Here is a 26845-nt window from a genome sequence, read left to right as displayed (position 1 = left end):
AAGTCAAAATGTCTGCTAGACAAGAGCTAACATGTCTTTAACTTAGAAAAGGCTCATGCCACTTAACAATATTCTAAGTGGCTCACACCTAAATCCTAGCTACTCAGGAAGCTGAAATCTGAGGACTGAAGTTTGAAGACAGCCCAGGCAGGAAAGTCTTTGAGACGCTAATCTCCAATTAACTGCCAAAAAGCAAGAAGTGGAAAGTGGTAGATTGGCAGACTTGAGTACAACAGGGACAGTGCCCAGAACCCGAGTTCAAGTCTCAGGATCACATCAAAAAAAACCCAAAAACTTTGCTGAGTAACAGCTCTCAAAGAGGAAATAACAATGGCTAATAGCATATAAAATAGTGTCCACACCCTCATAATTACAGAAACACAAATCAAAATTAAGAGCTAAGTTTTGCATATCATATTAATGATTAGAAAAATTTATATACTATCCTGAGCAAGGAGATGATGGTGTAGAGGAACATGAACCCAGGAAAAACTGATGAACATGTAAATGTACTGGGGCAGCAATTTCAAATGCACTGCAAGGAACGCCCCTTGTTGTATCTGGGGGTGTGTCTAATGTGGTATGGAATCTACTGGGCAAGCACTAGGCCCTGGGTTCAAACATACTTGTGGTCAAAAAAACAAAATAAAACATAAATTTCCCCTATGGCTCTTTTGTCGGTCGTGGGGCTTGAACTCTGAGAAGCTCAGTTTTTTATTAGCAATAAAACTTTGGCTTCAACATATTTAGCAATAAGGAAAAGATAATAAAAATCATGTTTATCCATATAATGAAACACTACGTAACCAGTATAAAGAATGAAGAGAAATCTATGTAAATATAAAACCTGAGTAAAACACTAAACAAGAAAAACTAGTACAAACTCATGACTGTAATATGATCCTTTTGTGATAATATGAATGTAAATTTTTGAAAAGATACAAACGTTACTGTTAAATGTGATTTGTTACAGCAATGTACTATATGTATCATTTTTATTTAGGACTAGCTAGCAGCTTTCTACTTTTCTTTTCCTTCAACATTTATGGAAGGCATTTCAAAAACAAATGTTTACTATGGAAGTTTTACAGAATAGCATAAAGAATAACGTTTAAATAATAAGCAAAACTAATTGGGCCAGGTATGGCAACACATATCTCTAATGCCAGCTACTGGGAAGCCTTGTAATTTGAAGACAGCCTAGATAAAAATTTAGTGAAACCTCATCTCATACAAGCCAGGTATGGGGCACAGAGGTAGGTAAATCACAGTCCAAAGCAATCCCAAGGCAAAAATTCAAAATCTTATCCACTAGGACAAAAATGGGATGAAGATGTTTTAAGTGGTAGAGTGCCTTCTTAACAAGCACAAGACCCTAACTTCAAACCCCAATAAGTAAGTAAATAACACTCCTCCCTAAAAATTTTATCAGTATTATATATGTTTTTTATTTTATTTTATTTTATTTATTTTGTCGGTAGCGAGGCTTGAACTCTGGGCCTGGGCGCTGTCCCTGTGCTCTTCAGCTCAAGGCCAGCTCTCTACCACTTGAGCCACAGTGCCACTTCCGGTTTTTCTAGTGGTTTATTGGAGATAAGAGTCTCACAGCCTTTTCCTGCTCAGGCTGGCTTTGAACCTCAGATCTCAGCCTCCTGAGTAGCTAGGATTACAGGTGTGAGCCACCAGCACCCAGCTTAGTATTATTATATTAAGTACTTTTAGCATTATTGTATAAGTTCACTATTCAATAGTACATTGTATATATACTATTTTTGTAACTATTTTGTGACCCTACTGCACATGCACATAATGTTTTTCCCTCTAAACTCTGATTATACATCTTAAGCTTTTCAAAGTCTCCACTGTCCTCAGAGGAAAAATAAAGGCAGTACTAGTCTTTCTATCTGAAGGGCCCAACTACTATGGATTTAAGCAGCAGGCCAGGCTTTGGCTCCACCACCACCATGTGTGGTTCCACACCCCATTTACCTGCAGCTCCTTTTCCATTCCCTACAACAACCAGGACACGGACTGATTTCTTTCTGCCTTCCTTCGCTGTCATATTGAAGACATTTTTTACCTAAAAGACAAAAACATCTTATCAGTAATATTCCTCAAGATAATTCCAAAGTAGAGGTCTAAGTAGGACCTGCCTATCTCCCTCACACGTGTACATGATGCATGGCATGCTCCCCTCCTAGGCATGCTCCCTCTCTTATTCTTCAGGCATAAACAACTTCCTTCCAATACAACTACCACCTTCACTGTTTTCTCAGGAAGAGAATGGAAATACGGCTTCCCTATTCTGTGTCAAAGTTATTACAGGATTCAACTATAATAATGGGGGGGGGTTGGTGGGGAAAGTTTTAGACGGAATGAGGGCTTCAACTCAAGTCCATGTACTTGCTGGACTTGCTTGCTCATGGCTACTATTCTATCACCTGAGTCATACCTCCAATCCTGTGATAATAGTTAAAGGAATGTGACACTATACAATGCTATATAGCCTATCTTAATAAATATACCACAGGAAAGGAAGAAGTAAGGGATTACACTGGAATGGTTACAAGATACATTCCAATACCAGCGATGCTACAATAACTTAGAAAAGATGAAATACAGCATATAGAAATAACTGTACAGGACTGATCTCTTATGCTGAGGACTACTTAATAGAAAACAGAAAATCTGCAAACATCTGCTTTTTATGAACTTCAAGAAAACCTGTAGATTTTTGTTTGGAGCCCATTTTAAAGGCCAAAACTATGAACTGATAACTAAATGGTTTATGCGGCAGTTGCTTCTTTGACCATGGTATCCCTTTCCTATAAAAGGAAAAGGGCCAGCCCGGGCAGAATAGTCTGTGACTCTTATCTCTAATTTACCTGAAAAAGCCAGAAGAGGAGCTGTGGTTCAAGTGGTAGAGTGCTAGCCTTGAGCACAAAAGCTCAGGGATAGTGCCAAGGCCTAGAGTTCAAGCCTCAGGACCAGAATAAAAAATTAATTAAAAAGAATATATGTGAAAGAAAAAGGGAAATGAGTCCACTCTGGTGAATAATCTTACAGAAAACTACCTACATGCACAAGAACTTTTCAAACAGATTAGCTTTCAAAAACTGTAAGCTGGGCTGGGAAAGTGTCTCTGTGGTAGAATGCTTGCCTCGCATGCATGAGGCCCGGGTTCAATTCCTCAGCACAACATACACAGAAAAGCCAGAAGTGGGTGCTGTGGCTCAAGTGGTAGAGCACTCGCCTTGAGCTGAAAAGCTGAGGGACAGTGCCCAGGCCCAGAGTTCAAGTCCCACAACCAACAAAAAACAAACAAACAAACAAAAAACAACTATAAACTAAGAACTTAACCTAAAATACTTGTGAACATACTCTAAAATCTATACAGCAACTGACAGAAGAAATAATACACATGCTCAAAGAGGCTTCATCACAAATTCAACCAACCATTATTCTACATGCTAATAGATTAGATAGGTAGTGTCAAATAAAAGGGATATTGACTATTTTAGAGGATGTCCTAGAAAGGGGACCTGAAGTTTACTTCATACAGGATTCAGTTTCAAGGGCTTGTGTGAGCAGCCCAGAGGCCATCTCTTCAGCAAAACTGGATAGCCACTCAACCCTAAGCTATCCACCCCTGGCCCCTGCTCTGCCCCATCTCTGCTCTGACTTCAGTGTTAGATTCAGCTGTATATAACTCAATGACAGATTGTTAATGCTCCTTTGGTTTCAGGAGGAAGAAAATTTAAACACAATCTCCATATTTTATTAACTATGCCACAGAAGTTGCCTTGTTTAAAATTCAATTTGGTAGTCCTAAAAAAAAAAAAATAGTAGCAGTTAGGAGAGTTAGTAAATTTTTCTCTTTTCCTTTTTTTTTTTTTTTTTTGGTGACACTGTCTCTGTATATAGCTCAGGCTGACCTTGAACTTCCAATCCTCCTATCTTCCTGAGTGCTAGAATTAAAAGCATGCTCTCAAGTAAATGAAGTTAAAGTTTCATTATTTCCTTATGTAGTTCAGCATCAGAGAAATTATCATAAAGACTTTTCCTCCCAGGTCCTGTTGTTCTGCCCCAACTCCACCCACTCCAAAGATTAACTGGGTATTTAACTCAGCATGCCTACCTCAAGTACCCTGGTTTCAAAATCATCATACGTTTCTAGAAGGAAAGAAACAAGCACACAGATAAACATGTCTGTACTAAATGTATGAAAGCATTTTTCAACACAGGTGGTGTCCAAGACTTTTAAATTAGAAAGGTCTTTGGGGCCACTCTCAAGGACATGTCCACTCTAACATCTTGAACAGAGAGTGTTCTGAATCCATGGCTGGGTCACTCATCCTTCCCCTCACCAGCTCCCTCACTCATCAAACCCCAGCACAAGGATCCTGAAGCTCCCCAGCACTACCAGGCCCCCAATCACTGTTGTCCCACCTGATCCCCTCCCATCTTCACAGATTCTCCCTATTGACCAAGATACTCAAGCCCATCATTGCTACAAGATCTTGGGAATGTCCCAAATTCCCTCACCCTTTTCTCTCCCTCCCATTCCCAAGCCTGAATCTGTACAACTACCTGTTCACACTGGGTGCTGCTGGACTTAAGTCAAAGCACAATTCATACTCAAGCCACTCAAAGTCCAGTTTCCAATTCCATCACGTCCTCTCGGCTGCTTCATGGCCTTCTACATACTTTTAGTTCACTGTCTCTTGGCTCAAGGAGCCATTTTTCAAATACTTTTCATATTTTTTTTAATTTCTTATATAAAATTTTTATCTTGTTAGAGAGACACTTTTTTTTGTTTTAATATGCCTCTGTTGTTCCATAGAATATAATTTGGGTAATAATGTGATGTTAGAAAAAATGCACAAATCCTTTTTTTGAAGAAGCCATCTAAACAAGCAAATAGAATAATTTCAAAACACATTCTAGAACTAAAATCCCCCTTTTCCACAGACAAATAGAACCAGTACTCTGCTACCTCCTTCAGGACCAGGATCAGGGGGACCAAGACTGACGCCTCCCCACGTGTTTCCACTCCAGCCTCGATCCCGTTTTACTTTCATCTTCCTCTTCCGGTCCCACTCTTCTCTCTGTTGAAACATGTTAGCTTCTACCTTCTCCTGTTCTTCCTTGCTTCTTTGGGTAATGGTCTGTACTGCTCCATTTTTCATAAGAGGAACATTCAGACCAGGCCAGAGGAAACCATAATGTCCTGAAGGTTTAAAAATATAAGTAATACAATCTTTAAAAAGCATTCATTTTCAAGTATTAGAATTCCCAGTAAATGCATGTACAGATATCAACATGCTTTTAGTGGGAACATAAGCTAAAATGGTCACTTATAGATCACCTAATACTATCAAAATTGCAAATATATTTACCTACAAGCTAGTAATTCCAGTTCACATTATTACCTGTGACTCCCATATAGGTACAAGGCATAAGCATGCCTGGACAAGAAGTCCACTAAAATGTTATCAACAAAAGCAAACAGTGCTAGCAGTCTCAATGACCAGCAATAAGTAGAATGGCTCACATTCAATATATGTAATAGTCTGCCTGGAATCAAAACAGGTCACCTCCTACAGTTCTGATATGAACTAATTTCCAAGACCTCTTATTGACTGACAAACTAAGTTGTAAGAAAAATACACCATATGGTATAATTATCTTTAGATAAAATAAAATGTATGTTTTTTAAGGCATTCATATAAAGGCATTTTTAAAAACACTAAAAGAAACATACCAAAATGAGAGTAGTGGTTTTCCCAGGGAAGACAATGGGCCTGGGGGTAATAAAAAAATGTACAAAGTTGGGGCTGGGAAGGTGGCTCAGTGGTAGAGTGCTTGCCTTACATGCATGAGGTCCTGGGTTCGGTTCCTCAGCACCACATAAGCAGAAAAAGCCAGAAGTGGCGCTATGGCTCAAGTGGTAGAGCGCTAGCCTTGAGCTAAGGAGCTGAAGAACAGTACCCAGGCGGAGTTCAGGACCCATGACTGACCAAAAAAAAAAAAAAAAGCATAAAGTGGATTTCAGCTTTCTCTATAATTCTTACATTTTTAACTATATATATATATGTATATATATGTATATACACATAGATATATGTGTATATATATATGAACTTAAAGAAATAGAAAGTAAATGTTAGCAAGGCATGGTGATTCATTCCTGTAGTCCCAGCTATGAGGGAGGCTAGGGCAGAAGGATCATTTGAGTTTACAAATATGAAAGACCAGCTTGGGTAATATAGCAAAGGCCATCTCAAAAAAGAAAAACACAAATAAACAAAATATAAGATACAAGAAAGCTACTTAAAACCTAGCTACTTGAGAGGCAACGATCTTAGGATCACAGTTAGAGCCAGTCTGGGGGAGGGGGAGGGTTGGCTGGACATGTGGTGCCACTTGTCATCCCAACTTGGGTAGAAGCACAATGGTTGGCACAGTGGTACATCATTCATTTCAGCAACATAGAGAATCACAAATAGAGGGATCATAGTCTAAGCCTGGTTATAAAGTGAAACCTATCTTGAAAATAATCAACAGAAAAAGGGCTAATAGAGATGCTCAAGCAGCAAAATACATATCTAGCAAGTTAAGTACTGAAAAAAAAGACTATATAGTACAAGATATAGTACAAGATGTTTTATTTCTGAAATGAGCTGATACAAGCACACAATTTTCATTCTTGATAAAAAGCACACATAGCCAGGCATCAGTGATTCACATCAATAATCCTAGCTTCCCAGGAGGCTGAGTTCTGAAGATAATACAAGACCAGCCCAGGCAGAAAAGTCTGTTAGACGCCATCTCCAAAATAACCAGTAAAAACCAGAGCTAAAAGCATGATTCAAGTAGTAGAACACCAGTTTAGCAAGTATAAAGCCCTGAGTTTAAACTCCAGTAAAAAACAACAAAAAAGGACTGGGAAGGTGGCTCAATGGTAGAACGCTTGTCTTGCATACATGAGGCTCTGGGTTCGATTCCTCAGCACCACATAAGCAAAACAAAAAAAAAAGCCAGAAGTGGCACTGTGGCTCAAGTGGTAGAGCACTAGCCTTGAGCTCAAGAGCTGAGGGACAGCGCCCCAGGCCCAGAGTTCAGGCCCCACGACCGGATCCAAAAAAAAAAAAGAGACAAAAAAATGCACAAATACAAACAATATATATTCTAGGAATCAGCAAAGAAAGGCCCAGAGACCAAATACAGCCTACTACTTACTTTTGTAATGAGGTTTGATTAAAACAATTATAGGGCTAGAGGCATGACTCAATGGTAGAGCATCAGCCTTGAGCAAGAAAGCCAAGCAAGAGCAAAGGCCCTGAGCTCAAGCACCAGTACAAACACAAACAAAAATAATAACTTACAAAGAATAGAAAAATACAGGTATGCCCATTCAATTATGCACTGTATATATGTTACAAGAACAGGACTGAGCTCTTACAACAAATCGTGTAGCTCTCAAAGCTGAAAATAACCACCATCTTTTCTTTGCAGAAATAATTTGCCAGTTCTCCACTTACTCCATTCTCCTACCACTGAGTTTTAAGTTCTTAGAGTGCAAGGACTGCCATGCAAGGATACCTAATGCTTCTTGAATAAGCAACTGGTTGAATGTATCTCTTTCTCTAGAATTTCCTCTAGAATTTCCCTGAAGACCTGGGGAAATGCCTCTAAAACCATGGATCATTAGTGAGATCCTGCCCTCCATGAGAAATGTTTTAATGTTCCTAGTTCATACAAAATCTGGGGGAAAAACACTTTATAACCATATTCGCTGTCTTCATAAATAAGTTTACCTTCTCCGATGATCTGACCCCTGTTCAAATCCTTTCTTCTCTTTCTCTTAGTTCTTTTGCCTCTTCCTTTTCTTGCTCCAGCACCGGTCTCTGCTAAAGCACCCTTCCATAGCTCATCTGCCGTTACTGAAATTAAACAGGTGTCCTGAGTTTGTCTGTTGCTTTTAATTATGTGTTTTTTGAGCAATTACAGTACTATTGTCTCCTACTGAGCTTAAAAAGGCCAGAGAGGTCAGCTCCTGCACCAAGGTAGTGAGAGCAAAATAAAATCATCCTTGGCACATAATTACATGTGGAAAGCCCAAGAAAAGACAGACCTAAGCCAGGCACCAGTGACTCACGCCTGTAATCCTAGCTACTCAGGAGGCTGAGATCTGAGGATCGTGATTTAAAGCCAGCCTGGGCAGGAAAGTCCGTGAGACTCTTATCTCCAAAACCACTAGAAAACTGGAAGTGGTGCTGTGGCTCAAGTGGTAGAGCGCTCACCTTGAGATGAAGAGCACAGGGACAGCACCTAAACCCAGAGTTCAAGCCTATGACCGACAAAAAAAAAAAAAGACAGGCCTATTACTTTCCCCCACAAGTAACATTTAAATCTCCTTTACTTATCAGGACATTTCATCAACTATGATTTAGGCCTTCTCCTGTCCTCTTGCTTCTATGATAATCACTGAAATAAACAATATACTTTTTTGTATGTGTACCAGTAATTAATGTTTGAATTCAAATCTGGGCCTTGTCCCTTTGCTCAAGGCTGGTTCTCTACCATTTCAGCCCTACCTCCATTTCTGGCTTTTTGCTGGTTAATTGGAGATGTCTCCAGATTTTCTTGCCCAGGTTGCTTTGAACTGCAATCCTCAGATTTCAGCCTCCTGAGTAGCTAGCATTACAGTTATAAACCACCAGCACCCAACTTAGTTATCCTTCTTAAATTCAAGATTTTTAGTGTAAACAAGAATAAACATTTCAGTGTAAACTCATAAATCTTCAAATTGGCCCCTGACCATCTGTTTTGAAAATGAGATGTTCCACTTTATCTTTAACTCCAGCTAAAGTCTAACCAATACCTAGGAAAGAATGAATATTTGGGTGTTTCATAGCTAACATTTATGTGTGTGTGTGTGATTGAGAGAGATAGACAGACAGAGAGACAGAGACAGAAACAGAGAGAGGCAGAGAGAGACAGAGAGACAGAGACAGAGAGGGAAATGAGAGAGGTCCTATCTTTTTGTTTTTTTCAAGAGACCAACAGGTTTTATTCAGGATGAAAACCTGGGAAAGCTACCAAGTCTTCTTCAGTGGAGCTAAAGAGAAAATGGCAAACAGGTCTTCTCCTTTTAATCTATTAACAGATTAACACTGATTTATTTCCATCCATTCATTTTTAGGAGCAAGAAACCTATTTCCATCACACATTTCAACCAATATTTTATCCTCTCCACTCTTGTAGAATATTTAAATTCTTTACTATTATTACTGGATTTCAGTGCAGTCACATTACTTATGAGACTTAAAATTCTGCATTCCTTCAGATTTCCAGCCTTTTATAATGTCACCAAGTATTTTACTACCAGATTTATTCCATTGCCAACTTTTTTTTGTTGCTTTGAACCTTAATGAGAAATATATATATAGTATATATATATACTATGTATATAAAGCATATATAGTATACATATAGTATATATATATACTATGTATATATAGCATATATAGTATACATATAGTATATACATACATACATATATATAGTATATGTGTATGTGTGTGTGTGTGTGTGTGTGTGTGTGTGTGTGTGTGTATACTTATAGAAGTGTGTGTCCCATGTGTTAATGGGTCAAGATTGGGGCTCAACTAGTAAAAATACAATATACATTAAAGAAAGAAAGAAAGAAAGAAAGAAAGAAAGGAAGGAAGGAAGGAAGGAAGGAAGGAAGGAAGGAAGGAAGGAAGGAAGGAAGGAAGGAAGGAAGGAAGGGAGAGAGAGAGACAGAGAGAGAGAGAGAGAGGGAAGGAAGGAAGGAAAGAAAGAAAGAAGAAAAGAAAAAAAAGATACACATGGCCACAGAATGTCATACTATGTGGCTGGCATGTTTACTTCTCAGTATCTTCATCATTCAGCAGCATGTTGGGATCCTGCGCCAGACTCTGGGCATTGCAGGGTGCCCTCCAGAATGTCCACTTCCAGCAACACACAGTGCATCTTCCTTAGAAACACCTCATCGCATTAATACCCTCAACCAGCTTAGTGGGGACCTCATCCAGCTGTAACATATTGGCCGCCTCCAGAAGCCCCCAATCCACCTTAGGTAAGTCGGGGTTGAACTCTACAGGATTGATGCGGACCTCAGTGGCCTGAGGCGCAGGAGGAAGCCACAGGGCCCCACCCTTGCACATGTGAGGTCAGGAGATTATGGGTACACTGCTAACTTATTTAATAAACAGTCAGAGCCACACAAATGTGGTCCTAGTCAAAAACCTATTACATATTACATACCTGAAATACTAAACATTCTAGAAGACAAATGAATATTTGTATTCACCTTTTATGAACTTTCTGGTTTAAAAGTTCTATCTGCTTGCTTCCTAAAAGGCCTCATCCTTGATTCTTCAAAGAGAAGAGAAAACGGAGAAGGAAAAATGACTTGGATTTGTAATATTTTTAAATGTATATAAATGTGTACAATTTATATGTATCTAATACTCCTTTTCAAGATATTCACATACATTACCACAAATCTTCATGAGTGAAGCTGAAAATGTGAGCTCCACATCATAGAATGCTTTGCACATTCCTGATGAGAAGTAAGGCTGAGAAGAAAAGCTGAACCTCAAACCTGAGGCTGATATATGTCACTAATTCACATGGAAGACCTACAAGTTCAAAATAAAGCACAACTTCAAAGTGAACTCTAGGACTTGACTGTTGCCCTTCACCACTGAAGTCCCCTTAAAATGAGGCACACACACTAGGAGGTCAGTCAACTAGTTTTCCTTCACACAGAATAAGAATCAATAAATCATCTAGTAAGACTAAAAGTAGGATTCAGTTTTAAAAGGAATCTCACACTAAGCCAAAAAAGTAGAAGACAGAATTAAGAATTTAGCTCTAGCCAGGCTCTGGTGGCTCACGCCTATAATCCTAGCTACTTAGGAGGCTGAGATCTGAGGATCACTGTTCAAAGCCAGCCTTGGAAGCAAAAAAAAATCTGTGAGATTCTCATCTCCCATTAACCACCAAAAACCAGAAGTAGAGCTCTGACTCAAGGTACAAAAACAATAGCCTTAAGCAAAAGAGCTCAGGGACAGCACCCAGTCCCTGCATTCAAGCTCAACAACAAACAACAACAAAAGAATTTAGCTCTATTTATACATATTGAAAGAAAAAAATAGAATTCCTAACCACGTTTTGAAAGATTGCAATTTATACACTTCTGGATGCCATTATACTACTGAAATTGTTTAATCTGTTTTCAGATTCTTTTTTTAATATGAAAAATAGACAACATAAAAAGTAATCATTGGTGGGCACCAGTGGCTCATGCCTGTAATCCTTAGCTACTCAGGAGACTGAGATCTGAGGATTGTAGTTCAAAGCCAGCCCAGGCAGGAAAGTCTGTGAGACTCTTATCTCCAATTAACCACCAGAAAACTGGAAGTGGCACTGTGGTCCAAGTGGCAGAATGCTAGCATTGGGCTAAAGAACTGAGGGACAGACAGCACCCAGGCTCAGAATTCAAGCCCCATGACTGACCAAAAAAAGGAATCATTATCCTATCACTGTTAGATCATCTGAGTGTAGTGTTTTATTTTTAATTGAGATACTATATGCACAATTTTGTTTGCTTGTTTTGTTTGCTTGATACATTGCAAACTTTTCTCCATATTTCAAATATTATTAATGAACATTTTTTAATGACTGCCATTTGAATTAAGTTCTTTTACAATATATCATATTCTAGTCACTAAAATGCTAATTCATTTAAAAAAAAACTGTGACACAAATACACCCTTCATTTTTCCAGTTACATGAGGTAAGAAATTGGTAACTTTGTTACATACACTTAGTGAAGAAACTGTAGGGTCTATACTGGTAGCCGATGGAGTTACTGCGAGAAGAAATACAACATTGTGTCTGCAGCGCATAGCTCAAGCTGCTGAACTGATGGTTGTCTCTGGTTCCCCATGATGACCAAGGGCCTATAAAGCAGATAGAATAAAACTGCGTTAGCTCCTCCATGACCATAGAGAAGCACTGTCAGCACCACAAAATCATTGTTAATAAACACGAGTCACTAAAATCCTGACTTTTTAAGAATACTTTAGAAAGTCTTCTTTTAAAAAAAAAGCTTAACTAGTAACTACTTCAATGCCCATCTAATTAGAAAAAGTACAGTTCATCCACACAACAGATGTAGTTCTTTAAAGAAAGAAGCAGAGGGACAGGTACTGGTGGCTCACTCCTATGATTCTAGCTACTCGGGAGGCTGAGAACTAAGGATCTTGGCTTGAAGCCAACTAGGCAGGAAAGTTCATGAGACACATATCCAATTAACCACCAAAAAGCTGGAAGTGGAGTTGTAGCTCAAGTGGTAGAGTGCTAGTCTTGGCAAAAAAGCTCAAGGACAGCACCCACACCCCAAGTTCAAGCTCCTGGACTGACACAAAAGAAGGGTGGGGGGTAGTGGAGGAGGAGGAAGAACACATCTATCCATACATGTTTTCTGCCTTGTATTACCCAAGTTCAACAGTCTTCTCTGCCAAACATTGCCCCCAGTTGCATGTAGCAAAGCAATATGTTGATGTGGAAGGATATGTGAATAAGTTGCTTGGGAAAGAGAGGTGCAGTAACACGTTCAGTACCCTTTTTTCAAAGCACAAGGAAACTGCTGGGTGCTGGTGGCTCAAATCTGTGATCGTAGCTACTCAGGAGGCTGAGACATGAGGATAGCAGTTCAAAGCCAGCCTGAGCAGGAAAGTTCATGAGCAGTTTATATCCAATTAACCACCAAAAGACTGTAAATGGAAGTGTTGTTCAAGTGGCAGAGTGCCAACCTTGAACACAAAAGCTAAGAGACAGTACCCATGCTGAGTTCAAGCTCCATTTTATATATATACATATATATATATATATATATATATATATGTATGTATGTATGTATTATACAATGCCCAAAGATTCAAAGACTCAATCAAACTATGCTTATAAGTATGTTGGGAGAAAGTAGGGAAAAGCATGTGATAGTGGCTCTCCATGTGGACTATACAGAATGTAACTGAAATCTCCTTGTATCCTTATGTTTTTGAACATGAGCAAAATCTTCAATGAGCAAAACAACATATAAAAGAACAATAGCCACAACTTATTGAAAAATACAACCAGATGAAAGCAAAATAATTCAAAGTGTCACTGGACAATGGGAAGAAGTAAGAAAGGGAATTAAGGAGGGTACCAGTGGCTCACACCTATAATCCTAGCTTTAGAAGGCTAAGATCTAAGGGATTAAGGTTCAAAGCCAGCCTAGGAGGAAAAAAAGACTCCATTCCCAATTTTTAAAAATCCTGACTGGAAGGATAATTCAAATGGTAGAGTACCAGTTGTGAACAAGCAAGTAAAGTGAGAGCTCAAGGTCCTGAATTCAAACCCCAGTTAATGGCATACAAATAAAGAAATGGGGGGGGGTAGGGGGGCTGGGAAGGTGGCTCAGTGGTAGAGCGCTTGCCTTGCATGCCTGAGGCCCTAGGTTCGATTCCTTAGCACCACATAAGCAACAAGAAAAAAGCTGGAAGTGGCACTGTGGCTCAAGTGGTAGAGCGCTAGCCTTGAGCTGAAGAGCTGAAGGACAGCACCCAGGCCCAGAGTTCAGGCCCCAGGACCAGACCCAAAAAAAAGAAAAAATAAATAAATTGGGGAACTAACTTTAAACTATAAGCCTTTTAGTATCCTTGGAAGTTTAATATTTTAGAAAATAACTTTAGGGCTGGGAATGTGGCTTAGTGGTAGAGTGCTTGCCCAGCATGCATGAAGCCCTGGGTTCAATTCCTCAGTACTACATAAACAGAAAAAGCTGGAAGTGGCATTGTGGCTCAAGTGGTAGAAAGCTAGCCTTGAGCACAGAGAGGCTCAGAACCCAGGCCCTGAGTTTAAGCCCCAGGACCAGCAAAAAAAAAAAAAAAAAAGAAAAAGAAAGAAAGAAAGAAAGAAAGAAAGAAAGAAAGAAAGAAAGAAAGAAAGAGAGAGAGAGAGAGAGAGAAAAGAAAAGAAAAGAAAAGAAAAGAATTGTATAGATGAGGAAGTGAAGGCTGGCTCTGGTGAGTGACGTTTACACTTGGCTTAGATGTAGGAAGAGGTGGAGCAGACTCTTGTGTCACTGCAACAGCCAATGTGCTTCCATGCAGAGCTTTCTCCAGGCCCCACACTAGCTCAGGATGGAGATGCTGTCAGTGTGATAGTAAAGGGCACAATAAATCCCTTAGGAATGAATCACTAGACCAACCAGCAAATTAATAGATAAAGGGAAGAGCCCAGCTCTGCCACACTCCTCCGTAAGGCCTATACAGCAAGGCATCTCACAGGCAGGGCTAACAACAGCAAAGGGAATAACCAAAACAAGAACCAGCACTCCAGAGTTCAGCAACATTAAGGACACAAGGAGATTACAATTTCATTCTATGTAGTACCACATGAAGAGGCAAAATTAAATGGTTGGCTGACACAGCATGGGTCCAGCAAGGGTTAGCTTCTGCCCTTCCTGCAGAGTAACTGAAGAGAGGGCCTTGCACCGTTATCATTGGAAGGCCTGTGTTGCATGCAAGGAAGTATCAAGTATCCAGAAAACTCATAGTCCTGCCATTGTTAACTCTGTCATACTAAATAAGTCACTCAGCCTCTCAGATGTACTTTATATTTTAATAGAATGATACTATCCACATAAAACCTAGTGTGAGGTGGCCTGTAAGACTACTATTTAAGAAACTAAGGCAGAGGAGGTGACTCTGGGCTGCATAGCAAGACCCTGTCTCAACCACTCATCCCTATCCCCACCCCCAAAACAATACCTGGTGTGTGGATTAGCCTAAACAGCAAGTCTTTTAAGGCTACTTCATACTATGACTGGAAACACAAAAAGTCTGAAAAGTACTCAAGATTCCACACATTTTCATTGTAAAAATGTATTTCATTAATTTATACTTTCCAAAATTACAGAAACTACTTTAACACTAAATTTTATGAAAAGAGGTACTTGGTAGAAGAATCTCACCATTGCTGAGAGTAGTCTTCAATGCCAAAATGGAAGCTGCTGGAAAGGTTTTTAGGGAGAGCTGCCTAGACCAGATGTGACCTGCAAAAAAAGAAACAAGTCAAAATTTAAAAATTTAAAACTAAAGATATATTTCTAGAGAAAAGGAAATTGGTAATAGCCATAGGAAATTAATATCTATAAAATAAAAGAACTAAGGCCAGTGATTTCTGGGCTCTATGACCAGCTGCCAAGTAGCTGATATCATAGCTCCCCCTCCCTTCACCCTCACATCCACCTAGTTACCAAGCCTCACAGAGTCTCCTTAAAAATGGAACCCCTGTCCAGCTGTACCTTTGCTCTAGTCTTGCTGGCCCTTCTTTGTTAAGGCCTCTTGATCACTCAGTCACAGGGTAATCTCTTAACAAGTTTCTTATTTCTCTTTGCCTAATTTAACCCTTATCTAAAATAGTAGGTTTGATTATTTCACTTCCCTGATTTATCTTTGGCTCCATAATGCATGTAAGAGTCAAAAGTCCTCAATTCAGCCTGAAGGGCTACTGCATGGTCCCAAGCCTGCACATCAGTCTCACACTGCCATGCCAGAGTCATAGTCGGTGTTGAACTCACTCTGCTCTGATAATTTTGTGCCTCCATGAGATTCTCCAGGTTTTTTTGCCACACCCATTTGTAGTGAAGCCTCCCTGTTCCACAGTGAGCCCTGTTCCCTCCAGAGCACCAGGGTCTTATTGCACCAGGTTCTAATTGTACCATCCTGTGTAACCCCTCACACAGGTACAAGTATAGGCTCTGAGCAACTCATTGTTGGCAAGAATGCCAAGACCAGTAGATGGGGGAAAAAATAATGTTTTGAACAAATAGCACTAGAGCAAATGAATATCAACATCCAGAAGAATGAAGATGGAGTCCTACCTCACAAAATATATAAAAATTAGGTCAAAATGGGTCAAAAAACCTAAAAGTACGAATCCAAACTATAAAACCCTTAAAATAAAGGACATACTATGTCCTTGGATTTGGCAGTTTTTTTAAAGACATACCAAAAGCTAGAGTGACAAAAAAAAAAAAAAAACAGACTTGATCAAAATTTCAAATTTGTTTATTTCAAAGCTGGGATATAATTAAGCAGTAAAAGCACTTGTTCAGTATGCACAAAACCCTGGGTTCCATCTCTAGCATCACAAAAAACAAAAGCAAGTTGTGGCTCAGTACAGAATACTTGCCTACTATTTGCCAGGCCCTGGGTTTGATTCTCAAAAGAGGGAGAAAATGAAATGCCATCAAGAAACTTAAGACACCATACAGAATGATATAAAAATTTTGTAAGGGGCTGGGAAGGTGGCTCAGTGGTAGAGTGCTTGCCTGGCAAGCATGAGGCCCTGAGTTTAATTCCTTAGCACCACATAAGCAGAAAAAGCCAGAAGTGGCTCTGGGCTCAAATGGTAGAGAGCCAGTCTTGAGCTGAATGGCTGAGGGACAACACCCAGGCCCAGAGTTCAAGCCCCACGACTGACAAAAAAAAAAAAAAAAAAAGATTGTAAATCATATATCTGACAAGATTACATATCTAGAAAATGTTAACTCTTACAACTAAAGACAACCTTGCTTTAAAATGAACAAAGATCTGGACATTTATTCAAAGAACATACACAAATGGCTAGTAAACACATGAAAATATATTCATTATCCATCAGGGAAATGTAGAACAAAACTACAGACTGAAACTACTTCATAGCTAGTAAGATGGCTAGAATCAAAACCACGTATGATAAACAAGTGTTGGCAAAGAGCAACCAGAACCCTCAGACTCTGCTGGTGGGAGTATAAAATAGTAGATACTTCAGAAAAGCCCAGCAGAGCCTCAAAAAGTTAGATATGGAGTTGTCATTTCATTAGCAACTCCATCCCAGTTACATATACAGAAGGAAAGAAAAGTAGACATATACACAAAAACATGTTGTGTGCATATGTACATATAGTAACCTCAGGCCTAATAGCTAAAAAGTGGAAATGATCCAACCGTCCATCAACTGATGATTGGATGAATAAAATGTGCATGGAAACAACAGCATCATTCAGCCATAAGAGATACTGAGGAATCCATAGATGAATCCTGACTTTATACTAAATGAACGAAGCCAGTCAGAAAAGTTTTGATTCTATTTATATGAAATCTCCAGGACAAACAATGACAATGACAGAGGACAGAAATGGATCAGTGATTGCTTAGGGACAGGGTCCAAAGGGAAGCTGGGGATAATTGCTACAAGTTACAGGTTATCTTTGGAGTGATGAAAATGTTCTAATTGTCATAATGGCTGTACAGTTCTCGGCACAATGCTACATTGAATTGTATACTTTAAAATGGATAGAACTAGACTGGGATTGTGGCTTAGCAGTAGAGTGCCTGCCTAGCATGCAGGAAGACCTGGGTTCTATTCCTCAGTACTACATAAACTGACAAAGCCAGAAGTGTTGTGGCTCAAGTGGTAGAGTGCTAGCCTTGAACAAAAGAAGCTCAGGGGCAGTGCCCAGGCCTTGAGTTCAAGCCCCAGGACTGCCCCCACCCAAAAAAGGTAGAACTATATGTTACATGTTTTTATTTTAATAAGTCTGTTTAAAAAAAAAAAAAAGCTAGGTACAGGAAGCTAGGCATTGTGGGTGCAAAAATCTTATGACCTCCTAGTCCATGAATAAGTTTCACACCCCTGAGCCTTTACCCCTCATCTGTAAAAAAGAGAATGACTATAGACTCCACGAAGGCATAGTGAAGGGGGGAAAAATATAAACAGCTGAAGAGAGTCCTGGCAACTAGTTAAATAGTCCTAAAGGAAAGCTAGTTATTTGAAAGAGGCCTCGACAAAAAAGGAGATGGACAGGGGCGGGGGGGGGGGGGGGGGGGGAGACAGATAAAAGAATGTCCAGGCCAAACTTTTGCAGCAAAATGGGTAATGAAAACAAACTTTTCAGCCGGACATCGGTGGTTCACACCAGTGACCCCAACCTACTTAGGAGGCTGAGATCTGAAGACTCTTATCTCCAATTAACCAACAACAACAACAAAAAACAGAAGTGTGGAGCTGCGGCTCGGGTGACAGGAAAGGCAGCCTAGAGCGAAAAAGCAGAAGGGCAGCCCCCTGGTCCAGAGTTCAAGCCCCAGTACCGGCACAAAGGAACAAAAACAAAAATCCGAGCTTTTCAGGCTTCGGGGCGTCTCTACGTTTTGCAACTAGGAATAGGCAACGTCAGTCGCGAAGAGGTCCCTCCCTGGGGCTGCACGCGACCAACACGGGGTAGGGGAGAGCACGTTCTGACCGTCACCAGGGAGGGACAAGGGCGTCGTGGACAGGGGTCCGAACCGTAAGCCTTCCCCAGCTTTCCCCGGCGGCCCTTAGCCTAGAACCCACCAGGGCCGCCGTCACCTTACAAGCCTGAGGGTCGCGCTCCCGAGGACAGCGACGCTTGCCGGTTCCCGCTCCTCTTCGCCGTGCAAGCAGAAGCGGTGGCCTGAACTGACACCAACCTTCCTGACCGGCGTCCAGGTCACCGGGCCCCAGCAACCAGAGAGGGAGCGGACGCGCCCAACATCACACGGCGGGCCCGGGCATGTCAGGAGACCCGCACGAGAGCCAGAGACCGAGGCACCTCGCTTCCCACCGCCCAGGCTCCGGCAGACCCCGCACAGCCCCCGCACAGCGCGTCCAGCTTCCCGCTCTCACCCGCGCGAACGCCGCACCGTGCAGGAAGACAGCCCGCCGCGCGCACGGCCGCAGCCATTGCTGAGCTGTAGCAGCACCGGCGCCTTCCCCAGGGAAGCCTTCCCCACCGCCTGACGCGACCGCTCCTCCTCAAATGGCTGGTCTCGGCCAGCGTCTGGACGCCCAAGACGTGAGGGTTACACTGCTATACGGGCCATAGGTGGGAGATTGTCCAAGAGGGTCATGGAGGAGGCTGAGTCAGGCGAAGCTGCGGGCAGCTCATAAGGGTCCTCACGCTAGGACCCAGGACGGGGCTGGCGGGGGCGGGGCCTTCGGGGGCGGGGCCGGAGGGGCGGGGCCGGCGGGGGCACGGAGGTCAAAGCCCGATCCTTAAGGGAAAAAGCTTCGGGATGGTGGCTATCTCTGAGTTCAAGCCCCAGTGTTATCACACACACACACTGCCTAGGACACGAAATCCTCTTTGGCAGTCCTCTGCAATCTTGAGGACAACAGAAGCTTTGCATTTGGGATATTTCCGGACCTTCTTGAGGCTGTTTTGACCGTCCATCTGTTTTTCTTTAATTTTTATTGTTATTATACAGGTGGTGTACAGAGGGCTTTTGGGTATGTATCTTTTAGCTACAATAAAATTGTGATCATAAAGGCAGTACTTTCCTGAGTTCTCTAGTCATTCACTGAATGAAGCAGGGGTAGAGCCTCTGAATGTAGAGTCAGCTCTCAGAAATGTAGGTGACCCTTAAGTTCACTATTTCTGTCTAAAGTGAGGACAGACTTGTGTGCTACTTTGTCCTTGACCTGTGAAATTTGGCCTAACTTTGGGTAGTTAGTAGCAGAAGTTATTATGGTGCTACAAAGTTTTTTTAAACCACTAAATTTGTATGTATACCAACTTACCTTAAATGATGAAACTTTGCAGTCCTGTACTGGTGGGTTCATGGCTGTAATCTCAGCTACTCAGGAGGCTGACGTTTGAGGATTGTGATTAGAAGCCAGCCTTGGTAGGAAACTCTGTGAGGTTCTTTTTGCCAATTAACCACCAAAAAGCCAGCAGTGGAACTGTGGCTCAAGTGGCAGAGCATCATCCTTGAGCAAAAAAGCTAAGGAACAACTCCCAGCCCCTGCACTCAAGTCTTAGTACTGGTGCACATACACAGATAGAACAGTGCTAATCTAGATTTGAATTTCAAATTTCAGCATAAAGCCTGCGGCAGGAAAATCATGAGTTCAAGGCCAGCGTAAGCTACATAATAAGATGTTGGTCATGAGGCTTGAACTCTGGGCCTGGGCACTGTCCCTCAGCTCTTCAGCTCAAGGTTAGCGCTCTACCACTTGAGCCATGGCGCCACCTCCGGTTTCCCAGTGGTTTATTGGAGATAAGAGTCTTTCTTGCAGGGGCTGGCTTTGAACCGGGATCCTCAGATCTCAGCCTCCTGAGTAGCTAGGACTACAGGCATGAGCCACCAGTGCCCACCTGCATTTGGCTTTTGGGGGGTTAGGATGTGTGCCAGTGTAATATAACCCATGGGGCTGGGTAATCAGGCATGGCCCCGTGGCCGGCCTGCTGGAGGGGGTGGGGCATCAAGAGGTGAGCCTCACCGCTCCACAGACAGGGCCACCAGACAGGGCAGGGCTTTGAGAGGCTGAGGACACCATCCCACTGGGCAACCTGCAGAAAGGGGTGGGGCGTGCTACAGGAGGGTGAGGCGTCAAGCCCCACGTGGTGAGCTGTCAGGAAATGACTGGACAGTGGGCAGCTTGGGGAGGAGCATGAATGGCAGTTGGAAAACTGTTAGGGGGGGGAAAAACCTTTAGAAAAAAAAAGCGTGGAGGAAGGAGAGGAGTAGGAGTGGAGGAGAGATGGCAGGAGGGGAAAGTCTGCCAGAGCAGGGCAGGCCTGTGGAGGACAGGGCAAACCTTGAGAGGCCATTTGGGGCCTCCTCAAGGGGCCGTTTGGGGCCTCCTTTGGAGGTCATTTGCGGCCTCCTCTGGAGGCCATTTGGGGCCTTCCTCTAGAGAGGCCTGTGGAGAGGTGCCTCCTGGAGCAGAGCAGGGCAGGCCTGTGGAGAGTGGAGAGGCCTGCAGTGGAGGAGGAAGGGAAGAAAGGGAAAAGCCTTCCCCTTAGGAGGTTTGGAGGTCTGAGGTTTGGAGACCGACTAATAAAGGTCAGGGGGTCAGGACTGCCTAATGGAGGCTTGGAGGTTTGGTAGTCGAGGCTGCTCTTGATTCTAGGTATCTATCCCAGGACAAGGTAGTCTCAAGACCCTTTTCTGGTGTTAAAAGTGTAAATAAACTTCTTTTGTCCATCCACCTTTGACTGTGCCTCGATGGATTGTCTCACTCTCTGGAGGTCATAAGTCTAGAACTAGAACACAGGATCTGAGAGCTTTCTCTTAGCTTTTTTTCCACTTAAAGCTGAGCTTTTCACTTGAGCTACAGCTCCACTTTCAGCTTTTGGTGGTTAATTGGAGATACGAGTCTCATAGCCTTTCCTGTGTGGGCTAGCTTCAAAAACCATACTCCTCAAATCTCAGTCTCTTGAGTAGCTATGATTACAGGCATGAGCCACCAGTGCTCAGCTTCATTTAGATTTCAAATGCTTAAATGATTGTTTTATAATGAGCTAATACAAATTGTCAAGACACACCTGGTCTTAATTTCTTCACCTAAGTTGCAAGGCAAAGAATCTGAATTTAAAATAACCTGACCCAGTAAGTTTAAATGTAACTACCACAGAAAATAGCAAGTGATGACACAAATACACAGAAAGCTTGAAGTAACAGAAATGATGGGAAATTAGTTTAGCAATATTTGATAAATCTGCATGTTGTGTTTCAAAGGAAGATGACAAGGAAAGCATAAAAGATGAGGATGAAGAGTGATGGGGGAAACTTAGGGTTATAATCACCTAGGTATAGACTCTACATCTTTGCAAGCTTTTGAGTTTCTTGGAGAGGCATTTTATGTGCAGTAGAGAGGGAATTGCACATATCCATGAGTAAGAAAACAAATGGTATGGTTATGACTGTCCACTCTCCACATGACTTGACTAGGGATCTGTCACATTAGTTGTCGCCACAGTGTCCATTACTGAAACAGGCCAGAATAAGCCCAAAGGTTCCAAGGAAGGAAGGCTATCTCGGGCAGTCACCTAATGGGTCAATTACCTTTTTTTTTTGTCTATCATGGGGTTTGAACTCTGGGCCTTGGCACAGGCATAAGCCACCAGTGCCCAGCTCAATTACCTTTGGTACAGAGGTTCTAGAGAAAGAGGAGGCAAAGTTATCTGCAATTCAAGCACTTAAAGATAAATTAAGAAAAGCTCAATTCATCAGGGCCCTGGCTTTCAGGAAAAAAAAAACTGGTTGCACCATTTTCTTCCTCTCTGGAGGAAGAGAAGAATCCTGAGAAGCAAGAGTTGGGAAAGTAAAATCAGCCATAAGAGGCTTATGGCATATACAGCTGCTCCCAAACTCTTCTAGCTGGAGATCCTATACAGCTTTTAGGGTCACTTCCGTAGATCTGGGGACACAGGTAGGGCAAGGGGAGCCAAAAAGCAGCCACTAGATTACCCACATCAATAAGGAATGCCCTTGTATGCAGCTGTGTGAGATGTCCACCTGTCCAGGGGCCCACAGTAAGTTACAAACAGTTGGAGTGTGACCACAGTCTTGCTGCTCTGTTGGAGTTACTTACTGGGCCTTTTGTATGCAGGTCCTCTGTTGGGCCTTTTGGCAATATAACCATACAGAAGACTTTTGAGGAACTTTAAATCTAGCTGACAAGAATAATGCAGGTTAGCAACTATCACACAAGGCCATGGAAGAGATAAGGTTTTGAGAGGGAAAAATGACTTGCCCTTTATCCTTGGGAACTCATCTCAGTGTTCCCAAGCATTGTTAGGTCTGCAACAGCTCTTATTATAGAGCTATCTATCAAACTGTTTTAAAATTTTTAAAACAAAAAATAAGCTGTGCACTGGTGGCTCACATATATAATCCTAGCTACTGAGGATCTGAGGATCACGTTTCAAAGCCAGCCTGGGCAGGAAAGTCTGAGACTTTTGCTTCCTATTAACCACCACAAAGCTGTGGCTCAAGTGGTAGAGCACTAGCCTTGAGCAAAATAACTCTGGGACAGCACCCAAGCCCTAAGTTCAAGCCCCAGGACTGAAAAAAAAAAGCAAATAAAACTCAAATTATTCCAGAAGTAGTAAAAGGCAAAACTACAACATGAAAGTAGCAAGTGCCACAATATACTATAGATCAGCATTTTCCATGCAATATCCCTACAGATCTTGTTCAAATGCCAGTGGCTCACACTATAATCCTAGCTTCTCAGAATCTGAGATCTGAGGATTTCTGCTCAAAGTCAGCTGAGGCAGGAAAGTCTGTCAGACTCTTATCTCCAATTAACTTAGTTTTTTGAGCAAAAACTAAGGACTCACTTCTAGGCATCTACCCTGAACAACAGGAACCAATATACAAGGACACATGCACCTCCATGTTTATTGCAGCACTGTTCACAATAGCTAGGATATGGAAACAACCCAGATGCCCCACCACAGATGAATGGATCCAAAAATTGTGGTATCTATACACAATGGAATACTATGCAGCCATTAGAAATGACAAAATAATGGCATTTGCAGGGAAATGGATGGAGCTAGAAGAAATCATGTTGAGCAAGGTAAGCCAAGAGCAAAGAGACTTAAGAAACAAAGAACTTCCACTCATCTGGTCGAACCATTACTAAATATCCCCATGCTGCTGATCACATGTATGGTGTATATGTGTACACCATTATATGTTATAGACTGTGATAGACAATTTGCTCCAGGAAAGTTAGAATGAGCTTGTGACTTTAAATGAGCATCATTATTCTACAATACTGTGAAATTTGGGAAATTATATAATCACTTAATCACAATTTAAAAAAAAAGAACCTCGGGGAAGGTAGGGAGGGAAGGGATAGTAGGGGGAAAACAATGGAGGGGGTAACAATGCTCAATAGGAAGTGTACTCATTACCTTACTCATGTAACTGTAACCTTCTATATAGTATCTGTACAATAAAAAATTAAAAAAAAAATTAAGGACTCTGAGTTCAAGCCCTAGTACCTGAGGGAAGGGAGAGAAATCTCACTACATAAAGGATAAGAATGAAGGATAGGGCCCAAAAGTCTTTACTTCTAGAGTACTTCCAGTTGACTATTTACTATGGGACACACTGAGAAACAAACACATACAGGAATATAAGGGAGTGGAGGGTCCGGGAATCTAATCCAACTCCTGCACTGGCCATTTCTGTGACCTTGAGGATGTGTGATAAAAAATAAGGAAGTCTAAATGCCTACCTGGTGAAGACAACTAAAATAAAAAGAATAGCTTCTTGTTATTATTGGTGGTGATTATGTTTGTTTTTGCTTTTAGGGTTTTTTCTCTTTTTTGGTGGGAGAAGGCTAGGAGGAGGTATAGAAATGGAGGAAGGGTGAAAAAATGCAGTTGTGGTATTCAGTATACACTATGTGGAAAATGAACTATGCAATTTGTGGACAGGGACTGGGAATACTGGGGGAAAGTGAAGGAAGGGGTGACATTATCCAAAAGGAAATGCACTCATTATCTGACTTAAGAAATGATAACCCCTGGGCTGGGAAGGTGGCTCAGTGGTAGAGCACTTGCCTTGCATGCATGAGGCCCTGGGTTCGATTCCTCAGCACCACATAAGCAAAAAAAAAAAAAAAAGCCAGAAGTGGCGCTGTGGCTCAACTGGTAGAGCGCTAGCCTTGAGCTGAGAAGCTGAGGGACAGCGCCCAGGCCCAGAGTTCAGGCCCCACGACTGGACCCCCCCCCATAAAAAAAGAAATGATAACCCCTCTATACAACACCTTAATAATAATAATAAAAATTATAGGGGTGGGGGGAGGATGGGGGGGGAGTATGGGATGGGATGGGAAGGGGAAACAATGAGGAGGCAACAATGCTTGATAAGAAATGTACTCGTTATCTTGCTCATGTAATTGTAACTCCTCTGTATGGTATTCTCACAATTAAAAAATAAATAATTTTAAAAATTATAAAAAGAATAGCAAAAAAGAAAGAGAAAGAGAGAGGGGGAGGGCTTGAGGGAGGGATAGAGGAAGGAAGGAAGGAAGGAAGGAAGGAAGGAAGGAAGGAAGGAAGGAAGGAAGGAAGGAAGGAAGGAAGGAAAAAGAAAACACACACACAAACCAGACCTTAAAATCTCCAGAACCTTTTGGCCCCAACATTGTGTGAGGAGGCAACTCAAAATCAGATAGACTGCTGACTTTATACACAGGTCATCTAGAAGAACTTTACAATGTGAAGCAAGGAGGTAAGTGACTGCTTCCACATGACCCTGTGTTCCCCTGATCCCTCTGTTTTGTTTGCTCTCTCCCAGATACTGCAGGAAGATAACAGATTCTCTCCAGCCTACCCATTCTGCACTGGCCTTTGGGACAAGTTTTCCGTGGCCGTTTCTGCTACAGTCTTGCAAGGTTGGGATTTCAGCCTCCTAGGTCTGGAATTAGGAGCTGCCCAGGGGTGGCAGCTGCAGACTGTGCTCCTTCAATGAGATCCCCCCCTCTTCTGAGGGCTCTCTTCCACCTAGGCCTGATACTCCCAAGCCCCCAGGAGGGCTCCCGGTCCTCCGCATGCTCAGAGCCAAATCTGATGCTGTGGAGTCCATAGCTAAGACTAAAAGGCGTGTCCTCTCGCTAGGTCCAAATCTTTGCCTTTCAGGGGGAGCCCTGCGGTCCTCCAGAGGGATCGGAGAGCCCAGAGAGGGTTGGGGCAGCCTGGGTGACACAGGGTATTTCCACCAGAAGTGGCAGGATCTGCAAGGCCCAGAGCAAACCTGGATGGCGCTCAGAAATGCCTGAAGCCTCAGACCCCTCAGAAGCCAGGCCACCTCCCACTGGCTCCACTGGCACCTCGGGGACAGGCTCTGGAACGAAAATCCCACGCAGATCCACGGCCACAGCCGTGTCACACCTTTGACCTGGGTGACCAGCGCTCCTCCATCTGCAGAGACCTCGGGACTGGTCCCGAACAAATCCCGGGTGTCAGGCCCACTACAAGCCGGCACAACAGGGGAAGCAGGAGTGGCAAAGGGCACAGCTGGTTTCCAGGCCCGCCTGGCCTCTGGAGGCTAACTGAGCACACGCAGAAGTGTCCAAGGGGAGGAGGGGGCGCGGGTGGTGGCGTTGGATTGCCAGTAGTGCCTGCACACTATTAGCCAGGCACCAGGGTGTGTGAGAGACCCCGAACCTGGGTACAAGTGCGCCGAGAGTCCCTGTAAGGTCCAGAGATGCGCTCCCTCGCCTCTCCCCCTGGAACTAGAAACCCAAGTCCCTCCCTTCTTGTAAATGCCTTTGGTAGCTGGGCTCCCATAGCCTAACTTAGGTCTCTGTTACAACAGATGCCTGTGCACGTGCACACACTGCACTGGGGCTTGAACTCAGTGTTGTTGTTATTTCCCCCTGTACTTTTTTCTTTTTCGGTCCTGGGGCCTGAACTCTGGGCCCGGGCGCTGTCCCTCAGCTCTTCAGCTCAAGGCTAACGCCCTTGAGCCACAGCGCCACTTCCAGCTTTTTTCTGCTATGTGGTGCTAAGGAATAGAATCCAGGGCCTCATGCATGCAAGGCAAGCGCTCTACCACTGAGCCACCTTCCCAGCCCCCTCCCGTGTACTTTTGAAGGGATTGCTTAATGGGAGACATACTTTCCTGCCAGGGTTGGCTCCGAATTGCTGGGGGTCCTCAGATCTCAGCTTCCTAAGTAATTAGGATTGCAGGCACGAGCCACTCGTGCCTGGCTGGATTTCTTTTCTTTTTTCCTTTTTAAGACAGAAATCTAGCCAGGCGCTGGTGGCTCACGCCTGTAATCCTAGCTTACTCAGGAGGCTGAGAGCTGAGGATCACAGTTCAAAGCCAGCCCGGGCAGGAGAGACCGTGAGACTCCTATCTCCAATAAACCACCAGAAAACTGGAAGTGGCGCTGTAGCTCAAGTGGTAGAGCGCTTGCC

The 26845-nt window shown here is 42.7% G+C and overlaps 1 protein-coding gene and 1 pseudogene across 1 annotated transcript in view; both read right to left on the bottom strand.

Annotated features, from left to right (window-relative positions):
* The window catches only part of Mrps5 (mitochondrial ribosomal protein S5), a 34305-nt gene extending 15407 nt beyond the window's left edge, over positions 1–18898 (bottom strand). Inside the window, exons 1-7 of the mRNA XM_070013247.1 lie at positions 18802–18898; positions 15083–15163; positions 11883–12020; positions 7821–7946; positions 4997–5230; positions 4139–4173; positions 1990–2080 (exon numbers count right to left, since the gene is read on the bottom strand). Of these exons, the coding sequence (XP_069869348.1) occupies positions 1990–2080; positions 4139–4173; positions 4997–5230; positions 7821–7946; positions 11883–12020; positions 15083–15163; positions 18802–18859 (763 nt within the window). The 5' untranslated portion in view covers positions 18860–18898. The remainder of the gene's footprint in view (positions 1–1989; positions 2081–4138; positions 4174–4996; positions 5231–7820; positions 7947–11882; positions 12021–15082; positions 15164–18801) is intronic.
* On the bottom strand, positions 9915–10613 carry LOC138821172 (multifunctional methyltransferase subunit TRM112-like protein pseudogene; annotated as a pseudogene).
* Positions 18899–26845: the final 7947 nt, after the last annotated feature.

This window comes from Dipodomys merriami, unplaced genomic scaffold (assembly GCF_024711535.1).
Source record: "Dipodomys merriami isolate MVZ:Mamm:240054 unplaced genomic scaffold, mDipMer1.0.p SCAF_90, whole genome shotgun sequence".
Classification (NCBI taxonomy): domain Eukaryota; kingdom Metazoa; phylum Chordata; class Mammalia; order Rodentia; family Heteromyidae; genus Dipodomys; species Dipodomys merriami.
The sequence above is the reverse complement of the archived record's forward strand: the minus strand, read 5'-3'. Positions and strand labels throughout refer to the sequence as shown.